Here is an 18733-nt window from a genome sequence, read left to right on the forward strand (position 1 = left end):
TGATACTCACAGACCTTAAGATAAGACCAAAGAGAGAATAATGAAGCACATAGGACCTAAGATGGAGGATCTCAGATCACCGCTTTGACCGATTCTTCACCATAGCTAGCCATAAAACCAAAGTACCAAAGTACCATTACTTCTGAGGAGCAGTACCAGATACAGCACATTTGAGATTTTCATAGGTATGACAACCGTACCAACAGTCAAATGTGCCATCTTTAAACCAGATTAGCCGCACACTGCTACACCTACCAGGCGTGTTCCCCCAATGAAAATGGTCCCTGAAGGTCAGCGTCGGCGGATACACCTATGCTCGAGTGTGAATGCAAGTATGCGTGGCGTGTGCCGAGCAGTGTGCGACCTACCTTTGCACAATTTATTACGGCTCCCTTGAGCCAACGGGCTGACGAGCCTTGGATCTGCACCTGCGCGCCATGAGAGGTACTTGACCTGTTTTAATTACATTTTGGCAGTCCACGTGGCACCCCTTACACTGACCTGCTCCCTGCTGACGAGAGGCAACTACCTCGAAACACGTGTCCAGGGATGGCTAACGCAACACATACTGTTCTTTATACATCGTGGTATAGGCGTACTCGCTGTCGCCACTACATTTACCACAGTTCCTTGGGGCAACTTGCTGGTGTGACGAGCAGTGTGCGGCCTACCTTTGCACAATTTATTACGGCTCCCTTGAGCCAACGGGCTGACGAGCCTTGGATCTGCACCTGCGCGCCATGAGAGGTACTTGACCTGTTTTAATTACATTTTGGCAGTCCACGTGGCACCCCTTACACTGACCTGCTCCCTGCTGACGAGAGGCAACTACCTCGAAACACGTGTCCAGGGATGGCTAACGCAACACATACTGTTCTTTATACATCGTGGCATAGGCGTACTCGCTGTCGCCACTACATTTACCACAGTTCCTTGGGGCAACTTGCTGGTGTGACGAGCAGTGTGCGACCTACCTTTGCAAAATGTGCCATCTTTATCTTTGAAATAGACACGCCTAATTTCACATATATTAATGTGGGAATCTTCAACAGCTCATCACTTACATTGCAAAATCAACTAAAGAAAATATACCTTCTCTCTGGCTGCAGCTTGCTTTTCACGGAGATACTTTTCTCTGCATCGATCACACACCAAGTACCAGGTACTTCCTCCAATGCCGCCATCCCCGCAGTTACCAGCCCATCCGCCACAGAAGTGTCCAATGCTGTTATAGCCCTGGCCACCAGCATACCGTCCACAGCCTTCAAATAGTCAAATTGTGCATAAAACATTTTAAATACATATAAAATTACATGTATTAGAAAGTTAGGAACAATGTGGTTTCAATTCAGTATCAACATTAAATAAAGAGAGAAATTTTACGGAAGAAGAAAATACAGGTTAATTCAACCCATTCTTTTTGAACAGAGTGAAATGTGATGCTCCAATTACTACCGACTATTTTTGAGCTCAGTCTACCTAAAGAACAAGCCACATACCTTCAGTAACGCCTTATCTGGTGGAGCCCATCTAGTCGCAGATTCCTTACCTTAGAATTTCCCAGACGTCAAGACAGGATCCGGCAGATTTTTCTTCGAACAATACCCAAACATGCCAGTAGGAGTTGGCTCCGTCTGACGGCATCATAGTAACGTCCACATCACCTATATATGCACCACCTCGGTGTGCTGACGGCAGTTACATTTCACGACTTTCTACGCCAGAAACGTGGAGCCATGAAGTGCACTGACATTAGTGTGCTTTGAACAACTAGGGCCCTTAAAGGGACCAGCCCAGGCCCTAAAAACCGGTCTGCAGAGCAAGGAGGATGGATGGGTCCATAAGGAATCTGCGGCTAGATTATGTCTCTACCAGATAAGGCGTTACCAAAGGTAAGTAACTTGTCCATCTGATAGAGACATCTAGCTGTAGATTTTTTACCTATGAATAGACACCCAAGAAATACCATACCCGGAGAAGGGAGTACGGACAGGTTTAGACCAGGAAGTCCTGCAGGACAGAGCGCCCAAAAAGGCCGTCCCAGCGGATCTGTCTGTCCAGGCAGTAGTGCTTAGTAAACGTGTGCAGGGTTGCCCACGTTGCTGAATGACAAATATCAAGGACTGGAACTCCACACTGCATAACCGTGGTAGCAGCTTTTACTCTGGTAGAATGAGCTCTTAAGCCCTCAGGAGACTACTTCTTCGCCAGAATGTAGCAAATCATGATGCAGAGGACAACCCATCTTGAGAGACTCCTCTTCTGCACTGCATAACCTTTATTAGCTCTCACGTACCCCTCGAAGAGTTTGTCATCCACCCGGAATTCTTAAGTGTGGAAAGTGGGCGAGGTTGCACCACATGGAAAGGTGTTAGCACTTTCAGTAAGAAAGAGAACCTAGTGCGTAGCACAAACTAATCAGGAAAGATGGTCAGGTAAGGAGACCTGGATGACAGAGCCAGAAACTGCTCTCCCTCATAGGAGAAGAAATTGCCACTAAATATACTGTTTTGTTAGTAAGCAGCCAGAGGGGGGCAATTGTGCAGAGTTTCAAATGGAGCTCACTTAGAAAGGTGAGACCCAAATTAAGGTCCCACTGAGGTATGATGAAAGGAGAAGGAAGAAACATATGCACAAGGCCTTTGAGAAATCTATTTACAATGGGAAATTTAAACAAAGGGGGGTTTGTCTGGCAGCCGCAGAAAGGCAGACAGGGCTGAAAAGTACCCTTTGAGAGTGCCCAGAGCAGAGCCCTGCTGGGCAAGGATTTAAATGAAAAGTAAAATGTCAGATAGGGAAGCAGAAAGAGGGTCAATAGACTTCTCTGTACAATATAATACAAATTTCCATTGGCTGGCATATTCCGCCTTGGTGGAGGGACTGGCTGACAATAGTATTACAAACTTTCACCGCTCAATCTCCATGCAAGAAGGCCCAGAGTTGACAGTATCGGTTGGAGGACCCACCCCTGCTGCTGCGACAGAAGATCATCCCAAAGGGGCAGCCTGATCGGAGGATCGATGCGTAGTTGGAGAAGCTCGGGATACCAGACTCTCCATGCCCAGTCCGGGACCACAAGAATAACTTAAGCCTGGTAATTCCTGATTTTCTTGAGGACTTTGGACAGGAGTGGTATGGGCAGAAAGGTGTACAGGCAGGCACTTTTAAATAAGAGGCAGAAATGGGATCAAAATTACAGGATGAGCACCAAGCCACAAATTTATCCCAACTGCAGGAATATTCAGTCTTTGTGGAGGGATGCCCGGTTGCCAAGATGACATCAGAAATCTCGGAAGGAAGATCAAGGGCATTCAACTTTCACTACTTAATCTCCACGCATGAACGTAGAGCGTGCACTGCTTTGGGTGCAGAACCCTGCCCTGTTGTTGTGACATGAGATCCTCCTGAAGAGGCAGCCTCATCGGAGGACAGATGCTTCAGCTAAGGAGTTTGAGATTCCAAACTCTCCTTGCCCAGGCCGGGGCCATCAGGATAACTTGGGCCTGGTAGGTCCTGATCTTCTTGAAAACCCGAGGCAAGATCGGTGTCTGCGGAAAGGCATACAGGAGTCCCAGGTTGCAGTTTATGCGGAACGCGTCACTGAAGGAGAACCACTTTGGAAACCTTAAAGCGTAGAAGAGCTGACTTAGCACGTTCTCTGAGGTGGTGCATAAATCTAGCCAAGGTTCTCCCCATTCTTGGAGCAGATCTTTCTGCAATTCCAGGTGTAGATGCCATTCGTGATCCGCAAAGCATTGGTGGCTGAGTGCGAATGCCCTGGCTTCAGAGATCCCACCAGGTGCTGCATGTCCATGAAAATGTTCTGATGCTCCCGCCAAGTCCAGAGATGCAAAGCCTCTTGGCACAGGGTCCACGAACCTACACCACCCTGATTGTTGCACTTCGCCAGCAGTATGCAGGAGGCCATCAGACCCAGGAGCAGAAGGTCCGCTGTAGTCTAGTGGTGGTTGATGATTGCATGAGGAAAGCCCGCCTTCAACCGCCACTCATCGAGGTAGGGTCAGACTCAGACTCCTGACCTCTGCAGATGCACTGCAACCACCTCCATCACCTTAGTGAGCACCTGAGGGGCCCTGGTGAGCCTTAAGGGGTGAACAACAAACGAAATGCTCGGGCCTACTGTGAAATAATGTATTTTTGTCTACAGAACAGGAATGCGGAAATAGGTGTCCTGAAAGCCCAATGCTTCAATCCAGTTTCCGGCGTCCAGAATAGACAGAACCTGACCCAAGGTTCGCATCTTAAACTTCTTTTTCTGTAGAAAGGAGATGAGGGGGGCGGAGATCTGGTATAGCACCGAGGCCTCAGACCTTTTTCGGCACCAGAAGGTATTGGGAATAACAGCCACGAAAACCTCTGATACCAGCACCCTCTCAATGGCTCCTTTGGCCAGCTGAACCTGCACTTACTGGAAGAGTAAAAAGAGATGGTTCTCCAACAGTCATTGTGTGAATGGTGGCAAAGTAGGCAGTGTTTCCAGAAATGGAAGGGCATAACCCCGCTGCACGATTTGAAGCACCCACTTGCCAGAGATTGATTGTTATTGGAGCAGGTAGTGCTTGATACTGCCGACAATGGAATAGTTCTGCTGCGTTGAGGGCCCATTAAAGGGATTTGGAGGCTGCAGCAGCTGGAGGGGTGGAGGACTGGCCAGTATGCTAAGAGTAGGTCTGTGACATTTCTGGGATTTGCTTTTTGGCCACTAAAGGACTGGTAAACTTGCTGGGCTGGCAGGTAAGGCTGATATTGCAGACGCCCATGGAACGCCTGACCGTGGACTGTTGCCTAGGGCTCAAGGAAAGGTCCAGGCATCTGGTGGTGACCTGGCTTTAATTGAAGTGTTCAGGCATGTCAATCAGAGATGGATGGACTTCCCATGAAAACCCAGTGAACGTCAAAAAGGCATAGTGGCAGATGACGATAAGAGTGGCAAAGACCCTGACAAGTGAGTCTGTGTTGTCCAGCCCACACTGAATGGCGAACTTTGCTGCGTCCTGACCATCACTTAATGCCTGGTTCAGGATGGCTCGGCCTTAATCCGGCAGCAGCTGTGCAGCCTAATCCCATAAGACATGGGAATATTGGCCCAAGATAAAAGGTGTTCACCGGCAGCAGTGCCAAGCTGGTGGTAGAGAAATCCACTTCCAAAAGGTGTCCAGCCTCTTGGATTACGCATCCAGTGGGTGGTAAGGAACATGCTTGGGTTGACCTTGGCTATTGAGGCCTGCTCCACCAGGCTCTCCAGGGGAGGGATACTGGGAGAGGAAGGCTTTGACTCCTGGGGCAGGAATACGAAGCAGTCATTCTGTATACAGGAGCCGCCATGCAGGGCGTGGCTGAGGCCCCCAGATGAACATTGGTAAAGGCTTCATTAAGGGGAGCAAGGGCTCTTCACAGCTTGCCCCACAAGCGAAGCACCTCCGTCAAGACATTGGTCTTTTCTTTGACGGAAGGCAACTGCAGGTCCAGGACCTTCGCTGCCCTGTGCATCACTGTAGCAAAATATACCCCCTCTTCCATGACAGGGCCCAGTGAAGTAATTAGGCCAAAGCCTGGGGAGGTGTCCAAGCCACTGGCATCTACCAGCTCATCACACCAGTTTTCACCCTAGTAGGGATCGTCCTCAAAGGGTCCATACCTCTCCTCCTCATCCCTCCCTTTCAGGTAGAAAAAGGAACTGCAGTGGTGAACTTAGGCCAGACAGAGCCAGCATTGGTATGGCGCCATCTTGGAGTCAAAGATGGATTTTGGCTCTCTGTTGGGTGCTGGTGTCAGCTTTGGGGACACAAAGGCTTGGGAGAGTGGTGACAACCATGCCTTAGCTGATCCAGAGTGACAGGCTGGCGATGTGGATGAACCCACAGACGTAATCCAGCAGGGGCGCCTCTCGGCCCCGTGAGACCTGAAGACACGCCAGTGGGGCCCATAGGCCCAAAGATGGAGTGCATGGCATTATAGAACTCCTTAAGTTTGGCAGAGGTCGCTTCGGGGAACTCCATAAAGCGTAAAGCAGACCAGGCCACAAGCTCCGCAGTTGAAGGGTGGTAGTGGACCCTAGAAACACCTCCTTTGCTAGGGGAAGTCAAAGAGCACTTCAACAACTCCTGGTGTTTCTTCTGACTCACCTAACTTCGATGATGAGGACTTAGAGTGGATGACGATAGCCTGACTTTCCTTGCTGCTACAAAGTTTGTTAACCTGTTGATAACACAGCGCATTCTGTCAACAGCAGGGCACTTCCTGTAAAACATTGCTACTCTTTGGCAGCTTGTCTAATCCCTCCACTAGCACCAGCAGAGGCCGTCTGTGCACATACCCCAGGTCATCCCATCAATCAGATCACAGACAGCATGCCAATGCTTGTGAACCCGAGGACACACAAAACCATCAGCACTCCTCATCGAGGTGGATCTGCACACATATATTTTTCATGGTGTTGTACACTCAATGTAAAAATATTTAATTGCAGCAATCTGTGCTGATAAGAGCAGAAGACCAGGTTTGACCACTGTTAGACCTGGCACCTTGGCGTGAGTCTCCCTTCCACTTTTTGTCGCTGTGCCTCATGTGTTTTGCTGGTGTTAGCTGCTCAGAACGCTGTGCCAGTGCCACAGTGCAAGTGCTCCCTATTTAAAATGTATATGTTGGTTGGATTCCATGATTGGCTTATTTGGTTTACTGTCAGACCCCAGTAAAGTGCACCAGGAGTACCAGGGCTTGTAAATACAAATGCTGCTGGTGGGCTTGCAGCACTGGTTGTGCCACCCACAGAAGCGGCCTGGTAAAATGTATCCACGGTCTGCCATTGCAGAACCTGCGTGCAGTCTGGTACTGTCATGCTGACTGGGTAAGTGCACACACTTCCCAGTCCCTAAACCTTCCCTTAAATTCATATCAGTCACCCTTATGGTAGGCCCAAGGGCAGGGTGCATTGTAAGCATAAGGTAGGACAAGCCTGATGTGTGTGGCATGTCCTAATAGTGAATTACAGCCATTTTCGTTTTTCACTATTGTAAGGCTACCTGTTCTCCATAGGCCAGAATGGGCTGTTAGAATTGTTACATCCTATGATCCTTCGAGTTTAGTATGCCTGAACTCAGATTAATAAAATACATCTTTTAGTAAAGTTTCATTTAATATTCTGTGTTTGCAAATACCACTTTTAGAAAGTTGGTATTTGCTTGCTTGACCATTTCAGCCCGCCTCTGCTATGATGTGTAGCTGCCTTTCTGGTTGTGTGAGTGACAGGCTGGGGAAACCCAGAGGGGCAGGGCTAGGTAGCCTGGTGGTGAAAAGGAAGATTGGCAGTCAGATGGGTGGGAGGAGTACACCTGGGCTCTGAATAGGGTTGTGCTCTGCTACCACAATGCTGGCTCCACCTCCTGCGGAGCGGCTGATGTCTCTGCCCTGCACCCTGAATAGAAAGGCAGAGTCATGTCAACAGAGTGCTCAAGAAGTGGTTTGGACTGGGCAAAGGCCCCTCTACCCCAGAGGAACAAAGGAATGAGGGGTATAAGTATTGGGACCCTGCTCCCAAGAAATTAGATCCTGCTGAAACAAGAAGAACCTCTGCCAGAGGAGAAGGAACCGGGAAAGCTGCAGGAGGAGTAATGTCCCTGACCTTGGGGATTGGCCTGCAGTGGTTGCCTTGCTGCTGAAAGAGAGGAGAAAGACTACTAAAGACTTTGCTTCAACTTGTGCTTTAAAAAGATCTCCAAGGGCTTGAACTGAGCTTTCCCTCTGAACGAAGTCCCAGGACCAGTGGACTTCACCCCCAGCTCCCCAGAGTCTTTTTGGAAGTGCCTGCTGCTGTTGTTGGGCCTTCTGAGGGACTGCGTGTTGCAAGGAGCTGGAAGCGCGACGCAAGGAAGAGAAGCGTGCCGCCGTCGGAGCTGTTGCCGTCGCATCTCGCAGAGAGTGTCGCCGCTGCAATATCGCATCGAGCGGAACCGTCTCGCATCATTCCGGAAGTGCCTCGCAACGCCGAAGAAGCGTGTCGCCATCGCAGCCATCGTAGCTGTCGCATTGCACCGCATCGAGAGAAGAGTCACGCATCGAGGAGGAAGCGTGTCGCCATCGCAGCCATCGTAGTTGTCGCATTGCACCGCATCCAGAAAAGCACCTCACATCCACGGAGAAGCGTGCCACCGTCGTAGCCGCTGTTGTCGCATCTCGCAGAAGGGGTGTCGCCGCTGCAGCATCGGATCGAGCGGAAGCGTCTCGCAACGTCGGAGAAGAGTGCCGCTGCCAAGGCCGGTGTCGTCGCATCTCGTCAAGGGTGACGCCGCTGTAGCTGACGCATCGAGTCGAGCCTTCGCGCAACATCGGAGAAGCGTAACGCATCTGGAAGATCCCATCTTTATTTCTTTTGCACCAAGAACTTCAACGCATCTGCATCGCTGCAACACTTTTGTTGCCCTGCGTGTCGCATCTAAGGTACATTGACTTAAAGTGTCGCATTTAAGAACTTAAGAGAAACTAAGCAATCTTCTACCAACTAAGCAACCGTATTGTGTATTTTTAATCGTTTAATGGTCTTGTGATAATCCTATATAAAGAATCCTTATTTTTAATATAAATACCTGTGTGGTGTCCATTTGTAGTGTTGTCACTTGGTTACTGTATGTGTTCACAAATGCTTAACCTATAATGCTCTGAGATAAGCCTTGTCTGCTCGCGCCAAGCTACTTAGAGGGTGAGCAGGGGTTGTTTTAGTAGTGTACCCCCTTACCCTGACTGGAGGAAAGGTTCCCTGCTTGTCACAAGTACCTACCTGTGCCAACCAGAGAACCTGCATTCTAACACTGGTAGTCAGCGGTGAGGATTCTGGACTTGCATTTGTGACTCATGTACAGTGATTGGTGAACACTACTTAGTGAGTGCAGACCTTAAACGCAACCAATACTTGTTGGTAGATTTCTTTTTGGGACTTTCTATTTTTGAGTACTGCCAAACTTAACCATGGTGGAGAAAGCAGCATCCAGTGGGCAGTTAGAATTGGAAATGCAGAGCAGAAAGTTAGCCCTGGAAGAAAAGAAGCTACAATATGAACATGAAAAGGTTTTGAGGGAGATGGACCTGAAAGCCCAGAGTTCAGAAAAGGCTCCCTCTGGTGGCAGCACACCGTCAGTGCAGGTGGAGTCAAGGGTGTACATACCCAAGGATGTAGTAAAGGAATTTTTAAAAAATGATGACATAGGGCAGTGGTTTAAGGCCTATGAGGTAGCCATGTCTTCCCACGGGGTCCCTGAGAAAGATTGGGGAGCGGGGTTGTGGGGACGGTTCCTTAGTGAGGGGCGGGATACACTGCTGGATTTGCCTTCAGATGATTATAATTCCTATCCCCATATTAAGGCTGCTTTGATGTCTAGGTATGGGTTGACCCCTGAGTTGTATAGGCAAAGGTTCAGGGGTTGCACCAAGATTCCAAACAGTACATATGTTGAGTATATGACTTTTTTTGCAGAGCATTGGATGGTTGGGTGAAGGGTAGCAAAGTTAATGATTTTCAAGGGCTTCTTGATTTAATGGCATGGGAGCACTTGTCTAGTAATTGCTTTCCTGAGCTACGCCAGCACCTGATTGATAGTAGGCTGACTAACCCTAGGAAGCTTGCTGAGGAGGCGGACCGCTGGGTCAGTACCAGAGTCCACAAGGGTCAAGTGGGAAATTCCGCCAAAGGTGGGCAGGGTCCCCAGCAGAAGAGTGGGGGGAGACAAGGGTAAACAGAGGGAGTTCCAGAAGAGGCCCCAAAGTAATTCCCAAGGGAACCAAGGGAAAGGTTCTCAGCCTCCCCCACCACATAAACCGACCGGGGCCCCGACAGGTACACCTGTTCAGAAGGGGCCCATCAGATGTTACAAGTGTGGTAACATGGGGCATTTTGCCTCTGATGTGAAGTGTCCATTGTTTGGTAAACCAGCACCCCCTGGTGCTCCCTCCCGGCAGGTGACTAGTGTAGCCCTGGGGGAGGAGATGGGTGTCCAAGGAGGGTGGGGTCCCACAGAGATGTCCCTTTTCTCATTAGGAGACTGTGAAGTGGTCCCCCAAACCCAGCTGCCTGAGAACACTAAAAAATACAGGCAGTGGGTGACCATAAATGGCCATAGGGTTGAAGCTCTCAGAGACACAGGAGCCAGTGTGACGGCTGTCAAGCGCCACCTGGTGTCTCAGGAGCAGGTTGTCCCAGGAGCATTCTATCCGGTTGTTGCCGCCGACAACACCGAGAGTCACTGCTCAGTGGCTCAGGTTCCCTTTCAGTGGGGAGGTCTCTGGTACTCTTCAGGTAGCTGTGAGGCCCGCCATGCCTGTAGACTGTCTGTTAGGGAATGACTTGGAGAGTTCACCTTGGGCTAAGGTGGAGCGGAGTGCTCACCTGGAGATGTTGGGTATGCCGGATTGGGCGTGTGTCACCACACGGTCCATGGCAGCCAGTAGAGGTACTCAAGAGGTCCTGGAGCCTGAGAGGGAGGCCCAGGGACCGGCCTTAAAGAGAAGGAGCAGGGGGCGCGGGAAACCAGCCCCTGAAGTTCCCACGGTCCAGGAGGGAGCAGACCTTGAGGGGGATGCGCTGGAACCTACAGGGGAACAGATAGCTGAACTGGGGGACCTGCCTGAGCTGACCCATTGGCAGCAAGGAGGAGGACCCTCCAGGGAAGAGTTCTGCAGGGAGCAAAAAGAATGGGTCTTGGCCCCCGTGGAGCCCTGTGCGCTCCAGGATAAGTGGACCGGTCCCTTTGAGGTGGTGGAGCGCAAGAGTCCGGTTACCTACTTGGTGGACTTGCGGTCTCCAAGGAACCCCTTAAGGTTATGTGTCTTGTGTACATAATACCTTCAGTACAAGATGAGTAAAACTGAAGAGGTCCATCAAAAATTACATTTTAAAGTAATATTTCACACAGGAATGGAGTATGGTTTGAAATCTAATGGGCAAGGAGCTGGAATTTAATTCACAAGTTCAATAATCTTGCATATATCAGTCTAATGCACATAGCCTATCAGTGTGGAAAGCGTTGTATGAATATGCTACTTACCAGTATGCATCTGTTCTTGGCATGTAGGGCTGCTGACATTCATATCTGTGCATAGATCGCTGCCTAGTGTTGGGTCCGGATGATTGCACATTGTTGTCCTGGAAGAGTCTTCGAAGTATCCTGAGATGGGTGACTCCTCCCCTGGACTACAGTGCGCATGGGCATCCTCTCCATCCCCAGATTGTTTTTCGCCATTGTGGCAGTGATGGAGTAGATACAGGAAGTGATGACCATGCTATACAGTAATTCTGAGAGCTGCAGCTGCGACAGGCGCCGGGGAGGGGGGTGGGCGATATGAATGTCAGCAGCCCTACATGCCAAGAACAGATGCATACTGGTAAGTAGCATATTCAGTTGGAGGCATGTGGGCTGCTGAATTCATATCTGTGCATAGAATACATAGCAGTACCTCCTATTAGCGGCGGCTACCCGTGCCAGCTGCAGCAGTCTGAAAAAGAGTTTTGAGAACAGCCTGTCCTACAGCTGCCTGCTGTTTTGAGTGTACATCTACACAGTAGTGTTTGGTAAATGTATGTATAGTGGACCATGTGGCTGCTCTACATATTTCCTGTAAAGGAATGTTTCCCAGGAAAGCCATGGACGCCCCTAACTTTCGTGTTGAGTGGGCTCGTGTTGGAATCGTTAATGTGCGTTTAGCTTTTTGATAACAAATTTGGATACATTTAACGATCCATCTGGCTATACCTGCTTTGGAAATGGCGTTGCCTTTGTGTTGTGGAGAGAAGGCAACAAAGAGTTGTTTAGTCTTCCTAAAGGTTTTAGTTCTGTCAATATAGTACATGAGGGCCCTCTTTACGTCTAGTGTGTAGAGCATCCTCTCAGCGACATTTTGTGGGTTTTGAAAGAAAACAGGCAGTTCAATGGTTTGGTTTATGTGGAACTGCGATATTACTTTAGGCATGAATTTGGGGTTGGTACGTAGTACGACCCGGTTTGCGTGAACTTGTATAAATGGCTCCTGAATGGTTAGTGCCTGGAGTTCACTAACTCTTCTTAAGGAAGTGATGGCAACCAGGAAAGCCACTTTCCAGGTGAGGAATTGAATCTCACAGGAATGGAGAGGTTCAAAGGGTGGACCCATTAGTCTGGTGAGGACCAAGTTGAGGTTCCACACTGGTGCTGGGGGGTGCCTTGGGGGAATCACCCGTTTAAGTCCTTCCAAGAAGGCTTTGATGGCAGGCACTCTGAATAAAGAGAGGTGCTGCCTGTTTTGGAGATAGGCTGCTATTGCTGTTAAATGGACACGTATTGAGGTGTATGCCAGATTGCATCGGTATAGGTGTAATAGATAGCAGATTATGTTCTGAATAGATGCGCCGAGCGGGTTAATGTGATTGTTGTTGCAATAAATGACAAACCTCTTCCATTTGGCTGCATGGGCAAGCTCTGGTAGTGGGTCTCCTAGCTTCTTTAATGATCTTCATACAGTCAGGTGGCAGGTTTAGGTAGCCAAACTCTAGGACTTCAGGAGCCAGATTGCCAGGTTCAGCTGTTGCGGATCTGGGTGCTGAATTTCTCCATGGTTCTGCGTCAAAAGCGCGGGTTTGATCCGCAGCCTTTGATGCGGCACCACGGAAAGTTCCAGAAAGGTGGTGTACCATGGCTGGCGTGCCCATGTTGGAGCAACCAGGATGAGTGTCAGTGAGTGCTGTCGCAGCTTGCGCGCCACCAGCGGTATCAGCGGCGCTGGGGGAAAAGCGTACGCAAATTTGCCGGACCAGTTCAGCCATATCACATTGCCTTGCAACTGTGGATGTGGGAACCTGGCGGCAAAGCTTTGGCATTTTGCGTTTTCCCTTGTGGCAAATAGGTCTATCTCTGGATGACCCCACTGCTGGAAGTACGGTTGGAGTACTGATGGGTGTAACTCCCACTCGTGCATCTGGTGGCTGTGTCTGCTGAGCAGATCCGCCATCTGGTTGTCCTTGCCTGGGAGGTGTTCCGCCATGAGGAATATGTTCCTCTGAATGGCCCACTTCCACATGCTCTGAGCTAGATGAGACAACTGTGGAGAGTGTGTTCCTCCCTGTTTCTGAATGTAGTACATGGCAGTCATGTTGTCCGTCCGGATCAACACGACCTTGTTGCACAGGTGTACTTTGAATGCTTTCATCGCCAGGAAGATTGCCATCAGTTCCAGAAGGTTGATGTGCATCTTCTTTTGTTGTGTAGTCCATAGTCCCTGCACTGTGTAATTGAGTACATGAGCTCCCCATCCCTGGAGAGACGCGTCCGCTGTCAGTATTATTTGTGGAACAGCCTCTTGGAACGGTCGGCCCTTGCAAAGGTTTTGTGGATTCCACCAATGCAGAGAGTTGTATGCCCGACCGCTCACCAACACTAGGTCTTTTAGTTGCCCGTGAGCCTGATTCCATTGACGTGCTAAGCACTCCTGAAGCGGGCGCATATGTAGTCTTGCGTGTGGGACTATGAAGATGCAGGAGGCCATCATGCCTATCAACTGCATGAACACTCGCGCCGGAAGGGAGTGTTGAGGTTTGAATTTTGAGATCAGCAGTTGCATGCTGTTGATTCTCACTAACGTTGGCTGAGCGGTGGCAGCCAGAGTGTTGATTGTCGCGCCTAAGTACTGTTGTACGTGCGCAGGTTGGAGACTTGATTTTGGGTAATTTAGTGAGAATCCCAGATCGTGAAGAAGGTGAATGGTGTGGGACATGTGGGTGGCACATTGTTGTGCTGACTTGGCCTGAACTAGCCAGTCGTCCAAATAAGGGAAGACGTGAATATTTTGTCTTCGCAGATGCACGGCCACTGTCGCCAGGCACTTGGTAAAGACCCTGGGTGCTGTTGTTACTCCGAAGGGTAGAACTTTGAACGGATAGTGATTTCCTTGAATAGTGAATCTGAGGTATTTCCTGTGTGAAGGGTGTATTGGTATGTGGAAGTATGCATCCTTCAGGTCTAGCGTAGCTAGGAAATCCCCCTGACTGAGTAGTGGGAGAACCTGTTGGAGGGTGAGCATATGGAAATGCTCCGATAGTATATATAGGTTTAGGGGTCGCAGGTCTAGGATAGGTCTGAGCGAGCCGTCCTTTTTTGGGATCAAGAAGTACAGAGAGTACACCCCTGTGCCCTGCTGGGCGATGGGCACTACTTCTATGGCCCCTTTTGCGAGCATAGCAAGCACCTCTTGCTGGAGTAAATCTAAGTGTTCGGCTGACATAGGACGGTGCTTTGGTGGTATGTTGGGTGGAGTGGAAGTTAGTTCCAGACAGTACCCATGTTGAATGATGTCCCTGACCCACCTGTCCGTGGTGATGTTCTTCCATGCAGACAGGAACAGCTGGAGTCGTCCCCCGACAGGTGTTAAGTGGTCGGGGGGTAGGGAGAGGGCGTCACTGTTTGTTATTTGGGGAGGACCTGGTGTTGCCATATCCACGTCCTCTGCCCTTGGTGCTGGATCCACGATATCCACCCCTGTTGTTTTTGTCGTAGGTGGTTTGTGTGCCACCTTTCGCATACTGTTGTTGTGACCCCTGACCCCTTGACGTTCCCCTATTTCCAGTGCGACGAAAGGAGCCACTACGGAATTGTTGGGTTTGTAGCGCCCCCATAGATTTGGCGGTATCTGTGTCTTTTTTTATTTTCTCTAGGGTAGTGTCAACGTCTGGGCCAAATAAAAATTCCGTGTTAACTGGTAAGTTGAGGATATTGTTTTGGATCTCGGGTTTGAAGCCTGAGATGCGTAACCAGGCATGGCGTCGCAGCATGACACTTGTGTTTATTGCCCTGGCCGCTGTGTCAGCTGCGTCTAGGGCGCATTTTATGGACGCATTAGTGAGGAGTTGTCTTTCTCTAATGAGGAGTTCCGCTGACTCTTTATACTCCTCTGGTAGGTGTTGGAGCAGTGACTCCAGCGTGTCATAATGTGACCTGTCATAGCGTGCCAGGAGTGCCTGTGTATTGGCAATGCGCAGGATATTGGCTGCTTGCGCTGCAACACGTTTGCCCGATGTTTCAAGGACCTTTGACTCTTTGGGGGAGGAGCATCACCAGTTGTCTGTGAGTGGGCTCTTTTGCGAGCGTTGGCAACCACCATAGAGTCTAATGGCAACTGACCCCTAATGTATTTAGGGTCACCAGGTGCAGGCTTATATTTCTTTTCAATCCTGGGGTTTAACACCCGGGCTCTTGTGGTGTCCTTGAAAATGTCTTTTGCAGGCTTCAGAACCCCCTTAAGCATGGGCAGAGTCTTGACAGTCCTTTCTGAAGATGCGAAAGTGTCAAGCAGGAAGTCCTCCTCAATGGCGTCCGAATGTAGCTCCACCCCGTGATGAGCAGCAGCCCGTTAGATAAGGGCATTAAATGCGGCCGTGTCCTCTGTAGGAGACGTTTTAATATTGTAGAATTGCGCATCCTGAGTATGTGGCGTGACACTTTGGTCTGTGGGGTCATCCCATGCCTGATCAGGGTCTTGTGTTTCATCGGGATCTGCGTCCCCGGGGTAGATGGTATCGTCCCCACCATATTCCTGCATCGGGTCCGATTCAGAAGGGGTAGGAGAAAAAGACTGCGGGTCTAGTTGGAGGGGATGGAAGTGTTCTTGTAGAACTGGTTCCTGCTCCGCCGGTAGCTTGCGTTTAAGAGGAATTTTGTATGGCACCTCCTCCCTGACTGGCGTGATTTCGCGCTTGTGTAGCATTAGCCTGCCAGTGTCGGCGTCGATAAATTGCGGCCCTGAAGAGTCTTGTTCTGCCAGAGGTGGTGGACTGTGTGTGGAGGACACGTGTCCGAATGTGAAAGAGTTTGGGTGCCGATGTCGGTGGCAGTCCAAAGGTAATGTTGGTGGGCTCCGAGTGCACTCTACAGGGTGAGGTAGTGTCGGGACCCGCGGTAGAGTGGAGGGCTACCCGGTCCCGGATGCGTTGTAGAGATGCAGAGACCTGCTGCACAGCAAACTGAGATGGTGGTTTGGTGGGCATCTTGGTAGGAGGCGTGGAGGCCGACCCCGACTTTTTTGTCGGAAGGGGGTCATTGGTTTGAAGGGATGCATCGATAGTCGAGGACTTCTTCGGCATCGGTGCTTTAGGCGTCGACGTAGCCGAGGCGGCCATTTTGACTGCGGAGGTCACAGGCTTCGGTGTCGGCGCCGAAGGTGTCGGTGCCTTGTGGTGCCCGAGGGCGCGCTTCTTTTGTGCGATGACCGCGTCTGCTGCGGTGAGCTCGGCGCCGAAGTCTCTCTGTACGCGTTCGGAGCCGACGACTTTTTTCGGCGTCGGCGCCGGGGCAGTGGACTGTTTCGACGCCTTTGATCCGACCATCACCAGTTTCGCTTTCGATTTTGAAGGTACTGGAGCGATGGATGTGTTCGGGTTTAACGACCCGGTCATCTTTGGTAATAGTGGCTCTTGCATAGTGTTCGATGCCGGGCCGGAAGGCGGGGCCGAGGAACCATGTAGTAGGTCTTGGGTAAGGCCCGAAGGCAATCCCTCGACCGGAGCCTGACCACGATGTACAATTTCGGCCTTCGTTTCGACGGATTGGCCTAGCTCCTCGGGAGAGCTGTCTTCTTCAGCCCCATAGGCTTCGTCGAAGTCCCCTACCTCGTCGACGGCTTCTTCACGTCGAAAGAGCTCTGCGTCATCGTCGTCCGATCGGGAACCATGCTCTGAAGCGGGGCTAGAAACTATTTCTTCCACGCTCTCGGCGTCCTCGGTGCTGAATATGTTGGTGGGTGCGGGCGCTGCCTGCTGCGCCTCGAGCCTTGCTGCCCGTCGGTTCCGTAGAGTTTTCTTGGATCGGAACCGCGCGCAGGCCATACATTTCGATTCGTCGTGATCCGGCGAGAGACATTTGTTACAGACTGGGTGGACGTCGATGTGAGGGTACTTGGCGTGGCACAACGGACACCTCTTGAACGGAGTTCTCGATTCCATCGTCGATCGAGTGTCGAAGTTTTGACCAATTCGGTCCGAAAGTTGGAAGAGGGCGTGGATCACTAGAGCGAGTAGTCGACACCGAACGGTAACTGTACCGACGAAAACTATAGGCCTTTTGGCCTAAAACTAAGTATTCCGAAGTTGAGCTAAGATAGTTGCATCTGAACCCAATGGCGGAAAAAAACAATCTGGGGATGGAGAGGATGCCCATGCGCACTGTAGTCCAGGGGAGGAGTCACCCATCTCAGGATACTTCGAAGACTCTTCCAGGACAACAATGTGCAATCATCCGGACCCAACACTAGGCGGCGATCTATGCACAGATATGAATTCAGCAGCCCACATGCCTCGAACACTTTGTTACACAATTAAAGTTAGTGTATGTTTACAAACCATGCATTGTCACAAGAATAGTAAAATGAAGACATTAAATATTTATGTATAACATGAACAAACAAGTTACTTACAATTTAACTCTCTTTGTGGTAGATACTTTAGCCATAGATTCCTCTCCTTTCGAACTTTCTCCAGGCGTCAGACTGGATCTGGAAAATCTTAAGGGGTATCCCTGCACACTAGCAAGTGGCATTGTGGTGAGCAGCACCAAAGTAAGTCCACTCCGGAAGTGAAGTGCTGAGATCCATATAAGCAAAACCCAAAGGAAATGATGGACGGAGTGTTGAACATTGCAAGCACTCACCCCCAGTCAACTGATCTGGGTTTAATCCATCACCGTTCTTTAGCCCACTCTGCCACCCCAGTTCAGACATGGCAATATGCAAATCAGTCTGACCCTGTGCCTCATGGGAACAGTCCAGCCCGAACTGCCAAGCCATGTCTTCCCTGGACCGGAAACAAGCTTCCTAGGACCGGTTTCTGGCATTTCAGCCGTCTTCAGCCAGGCTTGCTTGAATCCAGTGGCAAAGTGAGCAAGGGACTCACGTCTGAGCATACCCTGCCAACTTATGGCAAACAAAGCGGTACAAAAGGAGGTGGCTAAAGAACGGTGATCGGGATTCAAGCAAGCCTGGCTGAAGACGGCTGAAATGCCAGAAACTGGTCTTAGGAAGCTTGTTTCCGGTCCAGGGAAGGCATGGCTTGGCAGTTCGGGCTGGACTGTTCCCATGAGGCACAGGGTCAGACTGATTTGCATATGGCCATGTCTGAACTGGGGTGGCAGAGTGGGCTAAAGAACGGTGATGGATCAAACCCAGATCTGTTGACTCGGTGTGAGTGTTTGATTGGTTCTGATGCTCCGTCCATCACCACCTCCTTTTGTACCGCTGAGATCCATATAAGGCCATCTATGCGTGCTGACGTCCGTTGATTTTTAGGCTGTCTATGCCACCATACACAGAGCACATTAGCAGGCTGGCTGTAACCAGATTACAGACCTCTAGACTTGGGACCTTTTCAGATGGACAAAGGAACCCATTTCAAAGAATGAAGAGGATGGTAGGGTTGGAGAGGAACCACCAGAAGGAATATGCTACTTACCAGTATGCATCTGTTCTTGGCATGTAGAGCTGCAGATCTGTACACTTTTGCATAGATCGCCATCTGGTGTTGGGCCCGGATGTTTGCAGTTTGTTTTTCTTCTTGGACAGTCTTTGGAAGTCACGAGTTCGGTGACTCCTCCTTCGGTCCGTACTGCGCATGGGCTTCGGCTCCATCCTCAGATTGTTTTTCGCCAGCAGGGAAAAGATGGAGCGTAGTGATAACAGTAAGAAACCCATGTGTGTTGTATCTAAATAAGAT

The 18733-nt window shown here is 50.1% G+C and overlaps 1 protein-coding gene across 15 annotated transcripts in view; it reads right to left on the reverse strand.

Annotated features, from left to right (window-relative positions):
* MYCBP2 (MYC binding protein 2) overlaps positions 1-18733 on the reverse strand; it is a 1771217-nt gene that overhangs the window by 519399 nt on the left and 1233085 nt on the right. For all 15 annotated transcript variants that reach the window (XM_085622060.1, XM_085622057.1, XM_085622054.1 and 12 more), the window contains one exon: positions 1093-1262. In XM_085622060.1, the coding sequence (XP_085478186.1) occupies positions 1093-1262 (170 nt within the window). The remainder of the gene's footprint in view (positions 1-1092; positions 1263-18733) is intronic.

Source organism: Triturus cristatus, chromosome 8 (genome assembly GCF_964204655.1).
Source record: "Triturus cristatus chromosome 8, aTriCri1.1, whole genome shotgun sequence".
NCBI lineage: Eukaryota > Metazoa > Chordata > Amphibia > Caudata > Salamandridae > Triturus > Triturus cristatus.